Source organism: Mesoplodon densirostris, chromosome 2 (assembly GCF_025265405.1).
Source record: "Mesoplodon densirostris isolate mMesDen1 chromosome 2, mMesDen1 primary haplotype, whole genome shotgun sequence".
Classification (NCBI taxonomy): domain Eukaryota; kingdom Metazoa; phylum Chordata; class Mammalia; order Artiodactyla; family Ziphiidae; genus Mesoplodon; species Mesoplodon densirostris.
The window spans coordinates 174,593,064-174,614,614 of record NC_082662.1 but is presented as its reverse complement, the minus strand read 5'-3'; the positions used below and the strand labels follow the sequence as shown (position 1 = coordinate 174,614,614).

Below are 21,551 nucleotides of genomic sequence, written 5' to 3'. Positions count from 1 at the left end.
CACTTGGGTTCTCGTGCAATAATAGAAAAAAATATATATAAGTCTCTGTCCTTGGTTCCTGGCACAGGGCTCCTAAAACGCTTGTAATTTCCTAAGTAATAAGAGCACAAGGAGCTTCTTTTCTTCTAATATTTGGTCTTAGACCCTGGTTCTTGGCACAGAGTACCAAAATCCCTTAGAGTTTCCTGGGTGATGGGAATGTCTTTGTCCTAATGTGGCACAATATGTAAGCTTCTGGATGGGGGTTGGTCACCAGAAAGATCAAGCCATGATTAGAAACTTGGAACTTTCAGCCCTACTTCCCATTCTCTAGAGAAGGGGTGGAAATAGAGTTAATAATCAGTCATGCCTACTTGATGAAGCCTCCATAAAAATCCCAATGGTATGGGGTTTAAAGAGCTTCTGTGCTGGTGAATACACTCATGTACTGGGAGAGTGGTGCCACCCAACTCCACAGGGACAGAAGGTCCTGCACTTGGAACCCTTACAGACCTCACCCTACATACCTCTTCATCTGGTTGTTCATCTCTATCCTTTATCGTATCCTTTATTATACAATAAATGGATAAACATAAGTGTCTCCTGAGTTCTGTGAGCTATTCTAACAATGACTGAACCCAAGGAGAGGGTTGTGGGAACCTCTAACTTATAGCTGGTTAGTCAGAAGTGTAGGTGACAACCTGGAACTTGCAATTGGTGTCATTGGGTGGGGTGCAGTCTTGTGGAACTGAATCCTTAATCTTTGGGGTATGTACTAACTCTGGTTAGTGCCAGAATGGAATTGAATTGCACAATACCCAGCTGGTGTCACAGAGAATTTGTTGACATGGGGGAAAACCCAAACATCTGGTATCAAGAAGTCCTATGTGTGAGTAAAGGAGAAAAACACAGAAGAGTGTGTTTTTCTAACTCAGGTTCTCAATGGCAGAGGCCAATGCTCATTAGTCTCTATATCTCCAGAGTTTTGCTCATTACGTGGCATATAGCAGGTGCTCAATGAATATTGTAATGAATTGTGAGTCAGCAACTCCCAGGAAGAGCTTGAAGTCTTTGAATTTAGCTGATTGGGGAAGGATGTTACCAAATGTAGGCTACTCTCTACTCTACGTATGGGTAAGTTTGGTCCTGCTGGCTTTGTAAAGATCAGTCTGGATCACTTAGGAATTCTTGGGATTTCTGGGTCTCTGGTGGGATTTAATTATTTGCTACTTGAATAGCAAAAATAATTCAGGTTGAAATCATATGAAATGAACAGCGGTTGTCAGTAAATGTGCCATATTTATCAGCTCAAGAATAGAAAGTTATGAGAATTAATTTCTTTAGAACAACACTGTCACCCAAAACAGAGTAGTTGCTGCCTACACATATTAAGTGTGTTTAGAGTTGATTTAACCATTGTAATTTGATAAGGTTGGATTATTTTAGTGGATGGAAAACGACCCTTGATCTGAGGCCTCTATGTAGACGTATTGCTAAGTCTTATAATAATTTGCTTGGTTTCCGAGCTTTGTGTCACTACATTCTTTTTAGAATAGATGGTACCATCAAAGCAACTTTCTATGTAGCTTTTGCTTTTATTTTTTTATTTTTATTTATTTTTATTTTATTTTATTTTATTTTGTGTGTGTGTGTGTGGTACGTGGGCCTCTCACTGTTGTGGCCTCGCACGTTGCGGAGCACAGGCTCCGGACGCGCAGGCTCAGCGGCCAGGGCTCACGGGCCCAGCCGCTCCACGGCATGTGGGATCCTCCCGGACTGGGGCACGAACCCATGTCCCCTGCATCGGCAGGCGGACTCTCAACTACTGCGCCACCAGGGAAGCCCTGCTTTTATTTTTATCAAAGATCTGCACCAAGCCAATCTCCTTGTTAATTTCCCTCTGGTTTTGACTTGTGCCCACCTCATGACTCACACTGCATTTCTAGTAAGTGGTGTCTTTTCTTCACTTTATTCCTACATATGAATGCTGCCCTGAGTCCTCGTAACCTGTACAGTAACTTAGTTCCCCTGAGATAGGGCCCTTCCTTGCATTTCACTTCCCATAGCCCATTTCTTCTAGGAACTGGGATCTTCCTGTTTTTCCTAGTTCCCATGACTGAGTCTTTATTACTTGTCACTAGACCTCTTGGCACTGACAACTCACCTACCTAGACATCTCTCTTTTAGGTAAAGCCTGACCTGCTGCTATCCCTGGGATCTCTGGGATTTGGCATTCCCCTGCCTGGGTTATCTTACTGCCAACCTAACCCAGGTAGGAACATCACTTTCTGCTATTTAGTTCTTTGCTAGGTTTGTGGAGAGACTTAAAAAGAGAGAGAGAAAAGTGGGGGAGGGAGGAGGGTTGGAGAGAGAGAGAGAGAGGGAGAGAGGTTGGTTTGTAAACAGAATATTTCCCTCTCACTCTCATCAGGTGACTACTAGGAAATGAGCTGAGGAGAGGTAAGGCTGAAAACTGCTGTGGAATCATCATGAACTCAGAAACAGATCATCTCATCTAAAATTGGCCCACTTTGGGCTTCCCTGGTGGCGCAGTAGTTGAGAATCTGCCTGCCAATGAAGGAGACATGGCTTCAAGACCTGGTCTGGGAAGATCTCACATGCCATGGGGCAACTGGGCCCGTGAGCCACAACTACTGAGCCTGCACATCTGGAGCCCGTGCTCTGCAACAAGAAGGCCATGACAGTGAGAGGCCTGCGCACCGTGATGAAGAGTGGCCCCCGCTCACCGCAACTAGAGAAAGCCCTCGCACAGAAACGAAGACCCAACACAGCCAAAAATAAATAAATAAAAATAAATAAATTTATAAAATTGGCCCAATTTGTTTGCAGAAGTTCATGTGGATCAATACTCTGAGACAAGACCTATTTCCTGAGATTTGCAGTTCCAGGAAGCCTCTTATCATCTGTACAAGCAAAAGAGCTGCATCAGTTTACTAGGGCAACTGTCATGTTTAATATTATATCAAGGTGGAAACGGAAACACTATCCTCTGCAGAGATGTGCATCAAACTTCTGCCAACTGAGGGTTCACTGATCTTCCAGGCCACCCATTCATGTGCAGGTAAGGCTTGTACTTGAGTTACTGTTCTCTTTTTAAAGGTCTGTGCTGACCAAACTACACACTCTCCTTCAATCTTCTTTGTGATCCCAGGAAATATTAGTGAGGTTACTACTCTACCATCCCATTTGAAAATAATTGAATTGACTTACACCTTTTTTTCTTTCTGTGTTCAGCTGTAACTGGGCAGGCTCAGAACTCTGGGTGTTTTTGAAATCTTACAGGCCACCACCATTATGTGATAAGTAGCTACAACTGATCATTTACTGTGGCTAGGAACAGTGGTGTGCTAAAATAACTACTTCAATGAAACTAAAAACAAAGCCCTGATTTGTAGTGCTGCCAATTTCCATGGTGTAAATACTCCTACCGTGACCAGTTTCAAGCTACCAAAACTGAGAAGAGCTGAGAATGAGAGTTGGGAGGAGCTATACAGACTAAGTTCTCACAAGCCAGTTTGTAGCACACTGTAGGCATTTTTACAAATGTCATTTCCCTCAGTTCTTATTACATCCTCATGAAGTGGGCACTATTATTATCTCCGTGCTATAGATTGGAAAATGGAGGCTTAGAGAGATTAAGCAACTTTCCTAAGGCCACACACTTACAAAGGGGAAAAGTAGAGATTCGTATCTCAGTCTGTGTACTCCAAAACCATGCCCATGGATGGAGATAAAATCTCCTTGTATCTATTCATTTCATTCTTTTATTTGGATGGAGACAAGAAGAGTCTTTCATCTATAACACCTAATTTCCTTAACTTCAGAATGTTCCCCAAAGAGGTTCTACCTTCCTACAGTTAGATGTAAGTAACTTCTCTGTTTCTCAGAGAAATAAAGATGATGAGTATACTTTGTGAACCTTTTCCTCTGGAAAGACAGCAAAGATGATAAAGGGTTTCTTAGTGAGTATCTCTTTTGGGCTTAGGCTGACATTTTGTGACCCAGTCTCTTCCAAAGGGTAGAAATATCTTCAAGTTCTTCATGTGGTCTATTGATTCAAATTTAAATTTGATGGTACCATAAATTCTGCAATCTGTGCTTCCACTTGCCGTAGAAAATTCTCTTCTCTGAATGAAGTTTGTGTTTCACCTTGTGCAGAGATACTTATCTGGGGGACACACAGCTGGTGATGGTGCTCGCCAACAAGAAACATGCATACTGGTTGTTCTATGCAGAAGAAAGGACCTTAATGAATCTCATTTAGGGACATACATACACTTTTACCCACTAGTTAGATCTTTGTAAAAAGTTAATAGGTTAAAAATAAGTCAAACCATGGGTGTAGAAAATGTCTCTGTCACGAGATCAAAGTTTACTATTTCTTCTCAGGGATAAGTGTGGAGAGGGAACTACTGTTTGGGATGATCTTAGATTTTTCTAAAAGTCAAATTTGTTGTGTATAAACAGCTTGAAACAGGATACATAAGTTTGGAAAATGAATTCACAAAAGGACAAAAAAAGACAAGCAGATTCGCTCATGCTAATGCCTCCAGAGGGTGTTGAGCACAGAGCACAGCCCTGACCTTGACATGTCTTGCATATGTATGTCTCCCATTTCAGAGGGCAGCTGAACAAGCCTAGTGTGTTCTTGAGAACTTCACTGTCGCAGAGGAATTCTGAAGAAGTTTACACCAAAAAGGGAAGTTGGAACCATTTCCTCTCAGCTGGACCCCTGGCTCCTTATTTCACTGGGACTGTGACTTGTTGTTACTTTTTTAGCCCATGGTAAAGGGGACATGTAAGGGCTGAAGGTCAGTGAGAGGTTGAGGGACTATCTCTGCATTCCCTGGAGATATACTGCATCTCGAACAGACTCCTTTGAGACCTCTTTCCCACCCGCTCTTCTGAATTGGTAACCAGTGTTTGCAGCCACCACTGCTAATCCTCATCCATTTCTACCCTATTGCTCTGGTCTTCAGCACTAGCTTCTGATTAACAGTCTCCATAACAACCAGAGTAACACCTCCAGCCTGCTACCTCCTAACTCCAGAGATGAAAAGAGTAAAGGAAACATAAGCTAAGAGCAATTAATCTTCAATATATGCATTTTAAAAGAATTGCAGTTTAATCCAGAGTAATGCTTACAAGGGCTGATGATGGCCACTGTATCACATGTAGGCCATCATGATAAAGAGAAGGATGGTGGTGGACCCTGTAAAGCAGAGAGAAGTCAAATTACACTAGCAGCAATCCAAATGTGGGTATATTTATAAAGTGGTTGAATACAAGGTTGCTGGGTAGCTAGCTATGCTCACTCATTAGCTAAGCAACTCACAGGTGGCACATGGACCACTGTGTGCCTTATCAAGATCACAAATATCTGTATCACTCTTTGGGATCACTAGAACAATTTAAATCTTGAATGTTACATCTGGAAATGCAAGGTTCTTTGGCATACTTAACTTATGTAAAATTAACCTTATGAAATAACTTGGAAAAACACCTAATAAAATAACTGCACATTAAAAGATGCAATAAAAGCTTGTCTTTTCACAAGGAGAAAAGTAAAAGAATTGTAGTTTAACTACCAATAATTATTTAATACAGGAATCCAAACTGAATGGTCATATTTTATCTTGCTTTGGATGATGTGTATTATTTTCTTTTTTGGCATCTCTCCTAGTTGATCTATTTTCTTCCTTTTGTTAATTGATTCTAGGAAGTGACCTAAAATAATGTTTCTCAAGCTGGAGGTTAGGAGGACTCTTGAAGAGGTCAATAGTCCTGATACAGTGAAAGAGCAGAGAATGGAAACTTTCAGATGGTCAAACAAAAAGAACTAGAACTCTCCAGGAGTTTCTGCCTCCAATTTTGCCAGCTTCCCAACCGACTTGCTTTTCTTTTTCTCCAAGAATCTAGGTGACATTAACTGATGATTGACAGGAGGAAGATGAGCAAGGTAACAGATAATGTGTAAGAAAGGATAATGGAGAGAAAGATGGTTTTAGACTACAAATTATTGCTGCCTCTCAAACTTGCCCTAATCACTGGAAGCTTGTGACTTATCTCTTTCTGAAACTCTGAACTGTGTACCACTATGACCTCTTTACTATCTGAGTTTTATTCATTCATTCAACCTATATTTATTCAAACTTTATGTGCCAGATACACAGAGAGGAACAGAACAGGCAAGTTCGCATAGAGAGTCTATGAGTATCTTAGCTTTTCTTCTTCAACTATTTGGTTTCTTAGGAATTAAAATACTCTCTGCCAGACCAAAATAAGGGCATAAAAGTGACCAGCCTGGCCAAGAATGATTAAGATTAGGAGTCTAGCTTCTCTGTAGGGTCAACAGTGTAGAGTCAGAAAGTATGTGGTTGAGACTGGAGAAGTCTGCTGGGGAAAGTGAAGCAGAAATGTCTCATGGGGTCAGAGAGGACACCATGGGTGGACAGCAGTGTCGGTAAGCTCTAATCCTAGACCAGAGGTTCTTTGCTTCTTGACATTTTTACTGTTTGCTGCCTTTGGGTTGCCTTGACCTCACAGGCTTCAACTCCAGATCTACATCAGAGCTATGATCCTCATTGGGGATTAAAAAAGAGAAGTACTGGGATCATCTTTTTTCAGTTTTATATTTATTATTTCATGCAGTTGTCTGTTAAAACAGTTAAGAGAAGAAAAGAATTAAAAATATATTTATACAATTTAAAATATATAAATATTAATTTTTAAAATATATTTAGATTTTCTTACATAATTACTTCTCTTGGTGTTCTTAATTTGTGTGGATTCAAGTTCCCATTTCTTTTCAGCTCAAAGTGTTTCTTTTAGTATTTCCTACAAGGCAAATCTACTACGAATGAGTTTCCTTAGTTTTTGCTTACCTGGGAACGTCTTTTTTTTTTTTTAACATCTTTACTGGGTAGCATTGCTTTACAATGGTGTATTACTTTCTGCTGTATCACAAAGTGAATCAGCTATACATATACTTATATCACCATATCCCCTCTCTCCTGTGTCTCCCTCCCACCCTCCCTATCTCACCCCTCTATGTGGTCACAGCACTGAGCTGATATTTATTGGAGTATAATTGCTTTACATTGTTGTGTTAGTTTCTGCTTTATAATAAAGTGAATCAGCTATACATTATACCTATATCCCCATATCCCCTCCCTCTTGAGCCTCCCTCCCACTTTCCCTATCCCACCCTCCTACGTGGTCACAAAGCACTGAGCTGGTCTCCCTGTGCTATGCAATTTCTTCCCATTAGCTATCTATTTTACATTTGGTAGTGTATATATGTAAATGCCACTCTCTCACTTGGTCCCAGTTTACCCTTCCCCCTCCCTGTGTCCTCAAATCAATTCTCTACGTCTGCGTCTTTATTCCTGTCTGCACCTAGGTTCTTCAGAAGCTTTTTTTTTTTAAGATTCCATATATTTGTGTTAGCATACACTATTTGTTTTTCTCTTTCTGACTTACCTCACTCTGTATGACAGACTCTAGGTCCATCCACCTCACTACAAATAACTCAATTTCATTTCTTTTATGGCTGAGTAATATTCCATATATATGTGCCACATCTTCTTTATCCATTCATCTATTGATGGACACTTAGGTTGCTTCCATGTCCTGGCTATTGTAAATAGTGCTGCAATGAACATTGTGGTACATGACTCTTTTTGAATTATGGTTTTCTCAGGGTATATGCCTAGTAGTGGGATTGCTGGGTCATATGGTAGTTCTATTTTTAGCTTTTTAAGGAACCTCCATACTGTTCTCCATAGTGGCTGTATCAATCTACATTCCCACCACCAGTGCAAGAGGGTTCCGTTTTCTCCACACCCTCTCTAGCATTTATTGTTTGTAGACTTTCTGATGATGGCCATTCTGACTGGTGTGAGGTGATACCTCATTGTAGTTTTGATTTGCATTTCTCTAATGATTAGTGTTGTTGAGCATCCTTTCATGTGTTTGTTGGCAATCTGTATATCTTCTTTGGGGAAATGTCTATTTATGTCTCCTGACCATTTTTGGATTGGGTTATTTGTTTTTTTGATATTGAGTGGCATGAGCTGCTTGTATATTTTGGAGATTAATCCTTTTTCAGTTGCTTCATTTACAAATATTTTCTCCCATTCTGAGAGTTGTCTTTTGGTCTTGTTTATGGTTTCCTTTGCTATGCAAAAGCTTTTAAGTTTCATTAGGTCTCTTTGGTTTACTTTTGTTTTTATTTCCATTTCTCTAGGAGGTGGGTCAAAAAGGATCTTGCTCTGATGCATGTCATAGAGTGTTCTGCCTATGTTTTCCTCTAAGAGTTTGATAGTGCCTGGCATTACAGTTAGGTCTTTAATCCATTTTGAGTTTATTTTTGTGTATGGTGTTAAGAAGTGTTCTAACTGCATTCTTTTACATGTAGCTGTCCAGTTTTCCCAGCATCACTTATTGAAGAGGCTGTCTTTTCTCCATTGTGTACTCTTGCCTCGTTATCAAAGATAAGGTGACCATATGTGCATGGGTTTACCTCTGAGTTATCTACCCTGTTCCATCGCTTTTGTTTTTGACAATACCCTAAGGTTTTGGATTTTTCTGGGGAGCTTCATATATGATCAACCCCCTCCATCACATTGAGGCTTCTGGTCTTCATGGGTACTGTTCCATGGACCTAGGGGTGGGGTGGGGTGGGAATAGCTCCAAATTAAAATGCTACAGACCCCACTCTTCTTACTGAGGTTCAGTTGTTTTTCCTGAATTTTTGATTTGTTGTATGCTTTTCAATTTGTTGTATGCCTTTGGTCAATTTCTAGAGTTCTGAAATTGTTGCTTTTGATAGTTTTGCAAGTTTCATCAGTGCTTTTTCAAGGCAGATTTGCCAAGATTCTTACTCCACCATTCTGGAAGCGCCCAGCTCTCTCAGCACCTCTGTTTGGCACTTGGAACTAACATTAATTATAAAAAAAACTCTATCCACAAAACTAAGTAAGTTACTGGTTGAGATGATAGAAAAATAATTGCAAGCAAATAAAAGTCTATTCAGATAACTTAAAAACAAATTAATTTGATAAAACATAGGCAAGCAAGTAGTTTTATAGATTTGTCATTAGGAAGTGTTCAATGACTAGCCTCCCTTTGGAACTCCCATACTATTCTTTGCATATCTCAATCAATACAGTCACCAAATTGTTTCTCCACTAATCTATGAGCTCCTCAAAATAAGGGATTATGTTTTAATACTCTAAGGGGTCTCTCAATGTGTGGTCAGAGCCTACAGTAAATACTCTATAAATTCTTGCTCAATATTGTTGAACGTTGCAGATATGTTTTAGAGATGTCCCAAGGCTGAGGGCAATGTTAATAGTGCCTAAACGGTGGAACAATCTGCATTTCATTTCCAAAACATCAGTATTTTGTGTATACATTTCAAAAATTAATTTGAGCTGTTCTTTTATACTCATTCTGCAATTAATTATCCTTAACCCAATTTGGTACTGACTTCTGAGACATCTTTCTTTCACATAGCACATTCCCAAAAGAAAAGTGCTAAAACCAACTTGGCTAAATCTGTTATGTTTAACGGCCCCTCTGTGATATGTGTTAACTTCTGATGCGTGTTTGCAATAGCTTGAATAAATTATAGTTATCAACCATTTTGAGAACACCTGATATAAAAAGCTCAGAACACTTGTTAATTAGGAAGTGATTAATTGCAAAGTATTTAATATCACATTCTTTTTAGTATCAAATTGTCAATGTGCTCTTCATTACTTCCTACAGCTCCCAGGTCCCCTATGGGATCACTTCTATGCTGAGTTACCACCATTGTGACAGTCCCCCTGACTGTAGAAATACCATGGGTATTTCTTTCCCTCTGTTCTCTTCATCTCAAGGGTGAGACTGGCTTCCCCCCAGTTTTACATGGTAGAACAGATTGCTACAGGTAATAAGAATTTTTCAAAGTTTGAGGGTAATGGAAAGGAAATAACCACATTGCACAGGTCCAGAATGTCTGGGGAGTCCTGTCTCAGATAGGCTGTCTGCCTCACATACAGCTAACATCTATGTAGTCATGGGGTGCTCACCTCCCACCTCTGAAATTGCCATAAGCATTTCCATGTCTCCTAGTCCAAGCCCTACTCATTTCTGGCTCTAAAAAAGAAAAGAATGTTTTTCTCAGGCCAGACTAAACCTACCTTCTAATTCCTCATTCCCTGACCCAGAATTGCTCTCTTTTCCCAATATTAAGCAATCCAGGTATCTATCTTTGTTGAAGGATTCTTCAACTCCACCCACCAGGACGTGGTCTAACTAATCTTGTGATCCCCAGCAGGACAATCACAAAGAAGTACAGCACCACTACTATTTTTCAAAGCCTGAATCAGTTGGTCTAAAAGAAAAGCAATTATTTTATACAAATTATTTTTTGTCCCTTCTCATTAAATATTCATAAAATCTGGAGGTCTGGTCTTACCAACCACCAGTTTATCTCATAAATTTGCTAAGTATTCTAGGCAAGGTGACTTTCTAGAAACCATGATAACTATAGACATAGTCAAGTTAAAGTCCCTTAAAATGTATTTTTTGAATGAGTGAAATACTTTCTGGTAATTAACTGTTGATGACTGTTAGGCAAAATTTGATAATCCTGTATATTGATATGGATATAGGGGGAAAGAGAAATTCATTACAGTAGGGAAGAGTTGAGGGATGTAGATCAGGGAAGACTTTACGGATAAACTGGTATTTAAATTGGATTTTGAGGGATAGATTGGATTTCAACAGGTGGAATTTGAGAAGCTGGTATTCCTGACAGAGGGAGTAAACTGCATACACAAAGGCATGGTGATGAGCAAGAAGCCAGCAGGCTCAGGAAATGCTGAGCCACCCAGCTTAGCCATACCTTTTGCCATTAGGGAGAGAGGTAGAAGGAAAGGCTGGAAATGTAAGAAGTGGACAGTCGTGGCAGGCTTTGAATATCTGCTAGGGATTTTGGATAACTTTTCTACAAAGAGGAGCGAGAAGGAAGTGGTGAGTTAATGCAGTAGCTTACCAAAAAGGTAACTGGGGATTCTGTAGCCCTGTGGGGTTTTTGTTTGTCTTTTAGACTAATGTTTTCCATGTTAACAACAAGTTCTCTAATAAAGTGTCATGCTGGTAAGGCCACAGCACCTGGGAGATGGATTTCCTAGGGTGTGAACAGAAATATCTGCCAAGCTCCTAGAAAGTGTCATTAAATGAAGTGGATAGTACCAAGTATTGAGTTTAAGGGAAGGGGGTGGGGTGATGAGTTTAAGTAAGAACTTCCCCTGGGAGTTTTCTTGAGTTGTGTTCAAATACAGGATGTGTGGTAAGTGGCAGGAAGAAGGTCATTCTAGAATTTGCACATAATTTATTTTTTAATTGAATATGCCAATATAGGCGATGCGAATACTCTGAAGCTATCTTTTCTTGAGTTTCACATTTGCTTTTCTTTATCCCACCCTACCACTCCCACCAATGGCCCAGCATATTGCAATTACAACGGTCTCTGCTCAGCAAGCTGATAAATTCCCATGATACCAAAGGAAAAGGAAGAGTTGCTAGGATAGTGAACTCTCGAAGCAGAGGTATGTGGTGCAAATACAGATAGTGGCTTATGATCCATTTCTAGTTGCAGGTAATAGTTTAAGAGATATAGTCTGAGTGATAAAAGGTTAGAATTTCCAGCAATTTTGATTGTTTATGGGGCCATGGGAAAGAGTGTTGAAAATGAGGACTGACCTAGAAAGTCTGAATGGTGCAAAAGATTGGAAATAGTGAACTGGGAAGAGAGGAGAGTGGAGAGCAAACTCAGCAGACACTAGTCAGGAATATCCGAATGCCTGGAACTACTCATTCTCTAACTCCTCACAGCTCTCCCCTCTGCACTTCTTTGCTAGGTCAAAGCCCAGGATGGAAAGTCCAGCATAGGATGGAGCTCCAACCTCCAATAGTTGCCAGTCTTTTCAGAGAATAACAAGGCTCTCTCTATCCTTAAGTGTTTGTCCTGGAAGTTTTCCTTCTCCTCTGTCCTCAAGTGTTTTCACACATATCAGCCCCTCCTGTTGACACTGGCACCAGCTTCTCCTCTCCCCTCCTGTCTCTGTTGCTTACATTTCCTTTTGAACACCTCTGTCACTCACTTCAACCCCCCTAGCACAAAGCTTTTGTTTTTAGATGAGTCCTACCTTGAGGAAAGAGCAGGGTACCAGCTGTGAGAAACATCGGAGGCCATTCCTTGAGTCCTCTTTGAAACATGTTTCTGGGATCATGCCAACCCCATTCGACAGGGATGGCAGGGCTGCAGATGGAACTCAGAAAGAAATGATTGCCCTGGGCCAACTCCACAGACAAATGATGAGCTAATTTCTCCTCAGGAAGAGTGTTGTGTATTTGCTGGTCAGAATCTGTCAAAAAGTTCAAGTTCATATGCTTAGAGTTGTATCTCTCCTTATGTCTATCTGGCTCCATTTAATGTTTAAATAGCCCATTTCATTAAGCCTTAGGCTGAACAGTGTGGAGTCATTTATTCATAGCTGAGGTGGTAACCAAGGTAATGAAGGAAAACAGAGAAAGGAAAGAGAGTCAGCTGAACCGAAGGGTAAAACATCACGTGGTGTGGTGTGTATGTGCATATGTGTGTTTAACTGTCCATTAGTCTCATATTGTTCTTCTTCTTTGTGGATTGTCTGAAGCACATTTCATCTCTAGTTTGACTTTCCATTTAGAAAATGTCTTGCTCATATTTCCCCTGTGTGTCTGTTTTTATGAACTCAAGGAAGGTGAATTTTTTTAATTGAAATATAGTTGATTTACAATGTGTTAATTTCTGCTGTACAGCAAAGTGATTCAGTTATATATATATATATATATATATATATATATGTATTATATGTATACATTTTTTTTCCATTATGGTTTATCACAGAATATTGAATAGAGTTCCCTGTGCTATACTGCAGGACCTCGTTGTTTATCCATTCTATATGTAATATATGTAATAGTTTGCATCTGCTAATCCTAAACTCAATCCATCCCTCCCCCACTTCTCTCCCCCTTGGCAACCACAAGTCTGTTCTCTATGTCTGTGAGTCTGTTTCTGTTTTGTAGATAAGTTCATTTGTGTCATATTTTAGATTCCACATATAAATGATATCATATGGTATTTGTCTTTCTCTTTCTGACTTACTTCACTTAGTATGATAATCTCTAGGTCCATCCGTGTTGCTGCAAATGGTATTATTTCTTTTTTCTTTTTAATGGTTGAGTAATATTTCATTATATATATGTACCACATCTAAGGAAGGTAAATTTATAGTCACCTAGTCAAAACACAGTTAGAAAGGAGAATCAATTATTTCAAAATCACTGTAATGTTTTCTAGAACTGAATATGAGTATATTTGCATTGTTGTCCAACAGTTCAAAATGGTCTCTGTTTCTGTTCAATTCTACACCAAAGATAACCAGGAATATACTTTAAAGCACAATCCAGCCTAATGTTAGTATAAAAGAGACCAAATTATATTTCTCAATTTGCATGCTGTTACAATTTCCCTTTAAAGACAGCTTTATTGAGATATAATTCACATACCATATAATTCACCAATTTAGAGTCTATAATTCACCAATTTACTGTCTATAATTCAATGGTTTTTAATATATTCACAGATATGTGCAACCATAACCGCAGTCAATTTTGGAATATTTTCTTCATCTCAAAAGGAAACCTTGTACCTTTTAGCCATCACTTCCCTAGCTTCCTAGCCCCCCTGTCCCTAGCCTGAGGCAACCACTAGTCTACTTTCTGTCTCTACAAATTTCCCTATTCTGGACACTTCATGTGAATAGAATCATATAATATCTAGTCTTTTGTGACTGGCTTCTTTCTACTGGCATGTTTTCAAGGTTCATTTATGTTGTAGCATGTATCAGCACTTTATTCCTTTTTCTGGCCAAATAATATTCCATTGTATAGCTATATTACATTTTGTCTATCCATTTGTCAGCTGATGGACATTTGGGTTGTTTCTACCTTTTGGCTATGATGAAGAATGCTGTTGTGAACATTCACGTACAGGTTATTTGTGGACATGTACTTGTTGTTACAATTTCTGCTGTCAATTGTAAAAAAGCCTTCATCCATCCAACAACTCATCCATCCATTTTCTGTGTCAGATGTAGCACAGATTGTTGGTGCCCTGCCCAGTCCATATGGATATAATAAATAGTTGAATAAATAAATAAGTGGGGGAGAATAAACAGATCAATGAAGAAGAATTCAAAATAATTTATGTAGATATTCCACCCTCAAGATACCCCACTCTCCAAGTGTGAGCTGCTCATATAGTGACTTCCTGCCAAAGAGGACAGTATGGAAAGAGGAATAAAAGGGTAACATCACAGAGGAGAAATCTGATAAATACCACCTCATCTGGTGATCAAGGTTAACATCCGCAATGATAAATCATATTCATAATATGTACCCTTGATATGAAGTGATGAAATGTCATGCCATCTTCCTCCTAAAAACACAAAACTCCTGTCTAATTATGAGAAAAATGTCAGACAAATTCCAGTTGAGGGAAGTTCTACAAAATACTTGACCAGTACTCCTCAAAACTGTCAAGGCTGTCAAGAACAAGGATACTCTAAAAAAGGCTCACAGACAAGAGGAGTTTAAGGATCTATGATGACAAAATATACTGTGGTATCCTGGAAGGGATCCTGGAATAAGAAAAGGGTATTAGGAAAAGACTAAGGAAAACAATAAAATGTGAACTCTAGTTAATAAAAATTCATTTTTCATTTATTAATTGTGACAAACCTATCATACTAATGTAAGATACTAATAACAGGGGAAACTAGGTATTTGGAACTCTGTATTTTTCTGTAAATCTAAAACTAGTTTTAAAAATTATTTTTAAAAAACAGATGAAGACATCATTTTAAAAAAACACAAATTTATTGATTTCACAATTCTTATTCTATTTTGCAGATAGCCATTTCTCTTCAGCCGGAACACTGGTGAGTGCTGCCTGTGACAATGAAGAAATCAAATCAATGACACCAAAGAGGAAGGAGAAAGGGGCAGTGGACTGAAATTCAGGAATCCACACTCTGATCTCTAATTTCCTATGTGACCAGGGCAGATGCTCTCTGTCTCTGGGTCCTAGTTTTCTCCCCAAACTATGAATGAGAGGAGTAGAATGGGTGAATGAATGCTAAGGTCTCATCTAACCTAAACCTCTAGTCTCCCACTTGATCAAGGCTGAAAATCTTTGTTCCATCTTGATAGCTCTTTTTATTGTATATTCCACATCTGGCCCATCAGTGTATCCTGGGGTCCCTACCTGAGTCTGATCAATTCTCACTTCCGGCGCTGCTACTACCTTGGTCCAAGAAACCATCATCCCTCCTGATATTATCATAACAGTCTCCACACTCTTTTCCTTGTTTTTCTTTTTGTACCTTCTCAATTCCCAATATAGGCACCAAAATGATTTAAAAAGTCAAATCAAGTCATTTCCCTGCACGAAACACTAATGACTTCCCATCTCACCCGCTGGAAAAACCAACCTCCTTTCATTGGCTTCTAAGGTCCTTCATGATCTGGATTTCCATTTCTCTCTGACCTCATCTCCTGCTCTCTCCCCTTCAGTCATTCCAACCCCACTGGCCTCCTTGGTTGCATGAAGTACATTCCTGTCTCAGGGCCTTTGAATTGCTGTTCCCCCTGCATGAAATGCTCTTTCTTTGGAGAGCCATGTTTTGCTCCCTTACCCCTTTAAGTCACTGAACTAGAGAGGCTGTTCTCTGATACCACAGCAACCTCCTCCCCACTCCACCTCCAGCCCAACCTCTCCCTCCCCTCTCTGCTTCATTTTTTTCTACAGCCCTTATCACCATCTGATGTCCCATATGTTTAACTGGTTATCTGCTGACTTTCAGTCTCTTGTGCACAAGAATATAAGCGTCTTGAAGCACGGGGACTTTGTGATGTTCACTACTGTGTCCCCAGTGTTTAAAACAATCCCTGGTCCATAGGATTTACTTAATAAACATGAGTTGAACAAATGAACAAGTGAATGAAAGATGAGTAAATAAACAAACAAATGCTCTCTGGAACAGGAGCCTGTCTCCAAAGGCTTGGTACATTCCTTATCTCTCTCTCTTCCATCCTCAAATATTTGAGTTAAATCTCTCTTCCCTGAGGTTTTAGGCTTTTATACACTCAAGCTGGGAAGACTCCATTATGCCTGGGTCACATCCCTCTTTATAGCAGTAGGTGTGAGTTGGCCTCGTGCTTGAGTGGGGATAAGGCAAAGAGAGAATCTACAGTGCTTAAAAAAGAAATCAGTCAAAATTTCAGAAATGTTATACTGCTGCACCCTTCACACACTACTTTTAACTTTATTGGTTTCCAGGTACGCCTCCCTTAATAGACTACGAGCAACTTTCAGAAAAGTGTTTTATGTGTTATTCACCTCTGTATCCCCAATCCCTAGCATGGTTCTCAGCACATAGCAGTTTTTCCAGTCAATATTCATGAGTCTAGTTGAATCAATAAAATAGAAGTACCAAGGACTTTTCTGGCAAAGTGCTGAAAGTTCCATTTTTCTTTGGTTTTAGGTGGAGAGGAAGGAAGTTTCTCTGTGAGGACATTCCAGCTGGATGGAAACACAACTGCAAAGACCAACCTAACACCAACAATCCCTTTATGACAGAAACATGAAGACAACTCCACTAGGGTTTAAGTCTCAGCTCTATTACTAGTATGGCCCTTTGGACAATTTACTTAAGTTTCCTCATCTCCTAGTAATCTTATTCATCAATATTATATTATCCTCATGTCATATGGTAAGAAGTAGTGGAGCTGAGATTCAAACCCAGGCAGGCAATGCAGGCTCCAGAGTCCACACTGTTAAAGATCATACTGAAAAATAAGTTCAAAAGGATTTGTCTTAATTTTTTAAATGAGGTATCATTTGAGCCTAAAATCATACATCCAGGGTAAGAAAATCCCAGAAGACATAAGAAATAGCAGAATATTATTTGGAAACTGCCATGGAGTTGTTGTGAGAACTCTATGGGCCATTACATGAAAACATGTAGAACAGTGCAAACAGTAAGCGCTCCCCAAGCCTTGGCTCTTATTGTTATTATTTAGCCTTCAGGTGCTACTTCTTCAGCCCTCAGTCTGTCTGACCAGCAGGGCTACCTGCAGGGACTTTCCACCAATTCTTAAAGAAGGGCCCTCTTTCCTCTGAAAATCAGCACATCATAAATATGCTAAGTTTGTGTTATGGGAAAAAGAAACTTTTATTTTATGGCACAGAGAGAAGTAAAGGTGTTGGCAAGAGAAAACCACAGAAGGTCAAGTTCCTGGAGCTAGAAACTCACTCAGAGCAGGGCTACAAGTTCCAGTTTCCTACAGTTTGGCTCCATTGCCTGCAGGTCATTACATCATAGGACTTTGGAGTAGAATGAGCTATTAGAGATTTCTTGATGTTGCACACTTGTTCCTCCTACTTTGAGAGCCTGTTAAATATTCCCAGTTTCCTAACTCTCCCCTTATATCATATGGCAGGAATCAGGGTCATGTAGTGAAAAGACGATGGAATATATACTTACTGGATATATATTAAGTCTATCACAAATGCTAAAATTATATAGAAGCAAATGAGATACAAAATATACAAAATATAAGTCAAGATCCTCTTCACATGTTGGCTTACTTTAAAGGGTCAAGAAGAACTGTATTACTTACATTGAGATTATCTACTGGTATGTGTAGAAAGTTTAAATTAGTTGCAAAAAATTTTATCTAGACATGCACCTGCCTGTGCTATGATCTGATATTTACTGGGCAGATTAATTACAAACATTTCTTCTGTTCCTTTAAATATGATCAGGCAGATACAGAAGTTGGCATTTTCATAGTGAGTGCATTTCTTCTAAATGCCTTTGTTGGGAAGTCCTGAATCCTTCTTTTCAAATAGGTTTTGTTTTGTTACTTTTGTCATTAGGTCTTTTGTTTTCTGCATTTCTCTTTTGAAGACACATGATGCATGGGAGATACCAATGAGATTTTCAAGCCCTTTACTGTCCTCCAAAGCCTGTATATTACTTAAATTTTGCATTATTTCCATGAATTCGTCTGGTGATTTCTCAACTTTAGATAGCAACACCATGAATTCATCATTGTCTTGTGTAGTAGATTCCTTTCTTTTGGTTATACTGAGGTGATTCCAGTTTTTCCTCTTTCCATTTTGATGGTCCATTTTTGTTCTCTTGTTTTGTTCTCTCATTTTGGAATCAAAATGACTTAGGATTGAATTCCATTTCTGCCCCTCTGAACTCTGTGATAATTGGGCAAGTTGACTTTTTCTGTCTCAGTTTCTTTAGTAGGAAAGTAAGGATAGTAATAGCTACCTTTTTTTTTTTTTTTGCTTTTGTCAAGAATAAATGACAAATGACTGCTTGTACAATGTTTTGGCACATAGGTGTTCAATAATAGTTATTACTATCATTATTTTATCTATTCGGGGTTGATTTTCCTTTGAACACTCTACTTCACCAATGCCCTTCTAAAAGTGAGGGGTGCCTTGCACAAAACATAATTCTTCTGATACTATCCCAGATCTGGAGAGATGATAGAGGTAGAGGTAGAGATAGAAATGAGAGAGAGAGAGAAAGAGAGAGAGAGATGGGGGCTTGTTATGCACCAAGCACTGTGCTAAATAGTGGGCATGCAATATCTCATCAGAGCGTTACACAAGTCTTTGTGGTAACATAATGTACTATTTATAATGAAGACACTGAGGTTTAGAGAGGGTAAACAACCTGCTCAAGACCACACACTGTCAGGGTGTGGTCAGTGGCTGTGCTGAGAATCACCTTCTATGGCTGGAAGCTAGGGTGAGGTCCTATCTGAAGCAGCACTGGTGGGAGTGGGAATGAGGAAGGGAGGTAGAAAGCCAGGAAGGCAAACCTGGTCAGAGTTTTTGAGAAAGAGTTGCATTTTTTTTTTTTTTTTTTTTTTTTTGGTGGTACGCGGGCCTCTCACTGTTGTGGCCTCTCCCGTTGTGGAGCACAGGCTCTGGACGCGCAGGCCCAGCGGCCCTGGCTCATGGGCCCAGCCGCTCTGCGGCATGTGGGATCTTCCCAGACTGGGGCACGAACCCGTGTTCCCTGCATCGGCAGGCGGACTCTCAACCACTGCGCCACCAGGGAAGCCCGAGAGTTGCATTTTAAACCGTGGTAGTTATGTGCAAAACTCAAGTCCAAGAGCCAAGCAGTATTGGCTTCTTTGGACCCCAAACAATAGCATTTTGGGATAAGTAGGATGGTGGTGTAGGAGGCAAGGTTAGGACAGGGTTTCCTGAGCTAATTTTGTGAATGTAAGTATGTGTTTGTATAGGCGGGTGGGTGCCTGAGTGAGTCTGAATTAAAGAGGCTACATCAAGGCAGACATGAAACAGGGCCTCCCACAAGCTAAATCTCTTTATTCATGCTGCACGTGCTGAGAGAAGTTAGACTGAGATTTGTCAAAGCCTGAAACAGGATTCCTCTGCCATGTCAAGGCAGAAAGTCAAGACTCCTTAGAGCTCTCCAAATTCTTTACACAGGTGACGAAGCTGTCACTGCTACAGTTGGAGATGGACCTGTGCTGACTTCTGCAGAAAGTCTTCTCTGTTGCCTGGCTCCCTCTCCTCTGCATCTCAGAGGCAGATGACTCTTATAAAGCAGATCTGGTGATGCATTCTTGGGGCACCCAGGTTCTGTTTCAGAGGATCTTTTTCTTTTCTCATCTCTTTTACTTTGTAGCTGTGTTGCAGCATATTGGCATTTCCTCCCGCCAGTCCTGGGAGACATAAAAGCCAGGTCGAGGATACAGAACGAAGCCAAGCAGCTCAGTCCAATGACTTATGATTCTAATAGTAAATCCAGGCCCCTGGCCTCCAGTGGGGTGGTTATTTCACTACTCGACCTGCTTTTCTGGAAGAGCTCTAGGTTGATGGAAAGTGCTTTGGTCAGAGACATCTTTACATTTCATTTCTCACTTTTGTTTCCATGAAGATGTAAATTATGTTTCTTTCTTAAATGATACTCAAAAAAATTTGCCATGGCTTTAAACATTTGCTAACAGTAAGTATATATAGAGATAGATAGACATGTATGCATGTGTACACACACACACACACACACACACACACACACACACACACACATGGGTATTCCATCTGAGTTTCATATAAGAACTTAGACTTGCTTTCACATTGCTCAGAACTACAGGCATCAGGAAGAATTGCCCTGCCTTTCTTTACACAGATACAATTATAAGAACTACTGATGATTTGTAACCAAGAAAGAACTGACAGTAACAAGTCTAATTAGATGTTGAAAGAGAGTGATCCACATTTAGCTGATTCTGACTCTTCCTGACAAGATTCTTTCTGAACACAAACTATTCATATTTACCTAAGTATTGAGGCAAATTAAACCAGATAAAAGAAGCACAGGATTTGGTGTTCCCATGGTAGGAATTCATACGTGTATGTGTTTTAAATTTATATGTTTCATACATAGAGGTATATATTTTCCTATATTACTGCTTTTATTTCTGTCTTTTAAGATTTAAGAAAGATAGAGCAGATGTGCTTTTTGGTATTTCTCTCACTAAGTACAATGGAAGAGCCTGGACATTATATATAATACAAACATAAGATGATTCTGAAAAGAAGAGAGAAGGCTGACTGACTAATGACTTTGGGAACAGAAGAGAAACTTAGTGGTGAGTTTTCTTTTTGTTTCATGTTTCTCAGACACAGGTCTCAAGAAGCTGGCATCCCCAAATACCAGTGGACACAGACAAAAAAGGCCCTACCAAAAGCCCGCTCTCTCACCCAGAGGACCAGGAAAATGGCAGAAAACTATTAGACAATAATTGGTCTGCTCCTGCCAACAACACGGAAATACCGTGGTCCCACCCCACCCCTGCCAGCAAAGGCTGGAGAGGCAATATTTCTATCTTCGTGAGGCTGTAATGAGGCACTCCAATTCCCCCCACTCCCTCCAACATGGGTGGTGTCTCAGACGTCCCAGAGGGACCAGAACTTCCATTCCTCCTTGGTGGACAGAGACATCCTTCCCCCTCCCCTGGGTTGGTATCAGAGGAGGCCTAGTAGAGTGGACTTTCCTCACAACCCACTAATAATGAGGTCCCCCCACCCTCCATCAGAAGAGGCCACATGGGGAGCAGTAAGGGGGCAGCTCCAATGCCTCCCAGCCAGGGGGTATCAATGGAGCCTAGTACCTAGTATGGAGTGGGAACTCCCAGCCTTGCTCAGCAATAACTAAGAACACCCAGAGGCCAGCGGGGTGGGGGGAGGGTGGGGAGGAGAGGGTGGGGAGGAGGGGACTCTGACTTCTACATTCACTGTTGGAGCAATGTCAGAAGAAGTCAGCTAAAACAGAAGGCTTAATTAAGATCTATCTCTTACAATGCACGCAATATACAAAATGTCTAGTTTT

General features: G+C 40.1%; 1 protein-coding gene across 1 annotated transcript; it reads right to left on the bottom strand.

Moving 5' to 3' along the window:
- Positions 1-17,919: 17,919 nt before the first annotated feature.
- LOC132476722 (centromere protein R-like) lies at positions 17,920-18,298 on the bottom strand. The gene has a single exon (XM_060078874.1). The coding sequence runs from the start codon at positions 18,296-18,298 to the stop codon at positions 17,972-17,974; it is 327 nt and encodes a 108-aa protein (XP_059934857.1). The 3' UTR covers positions 17,920-17,971.
- Between the last annotated feature and the right edge of the window lie 3,253 nt (positions 18,299-21,551).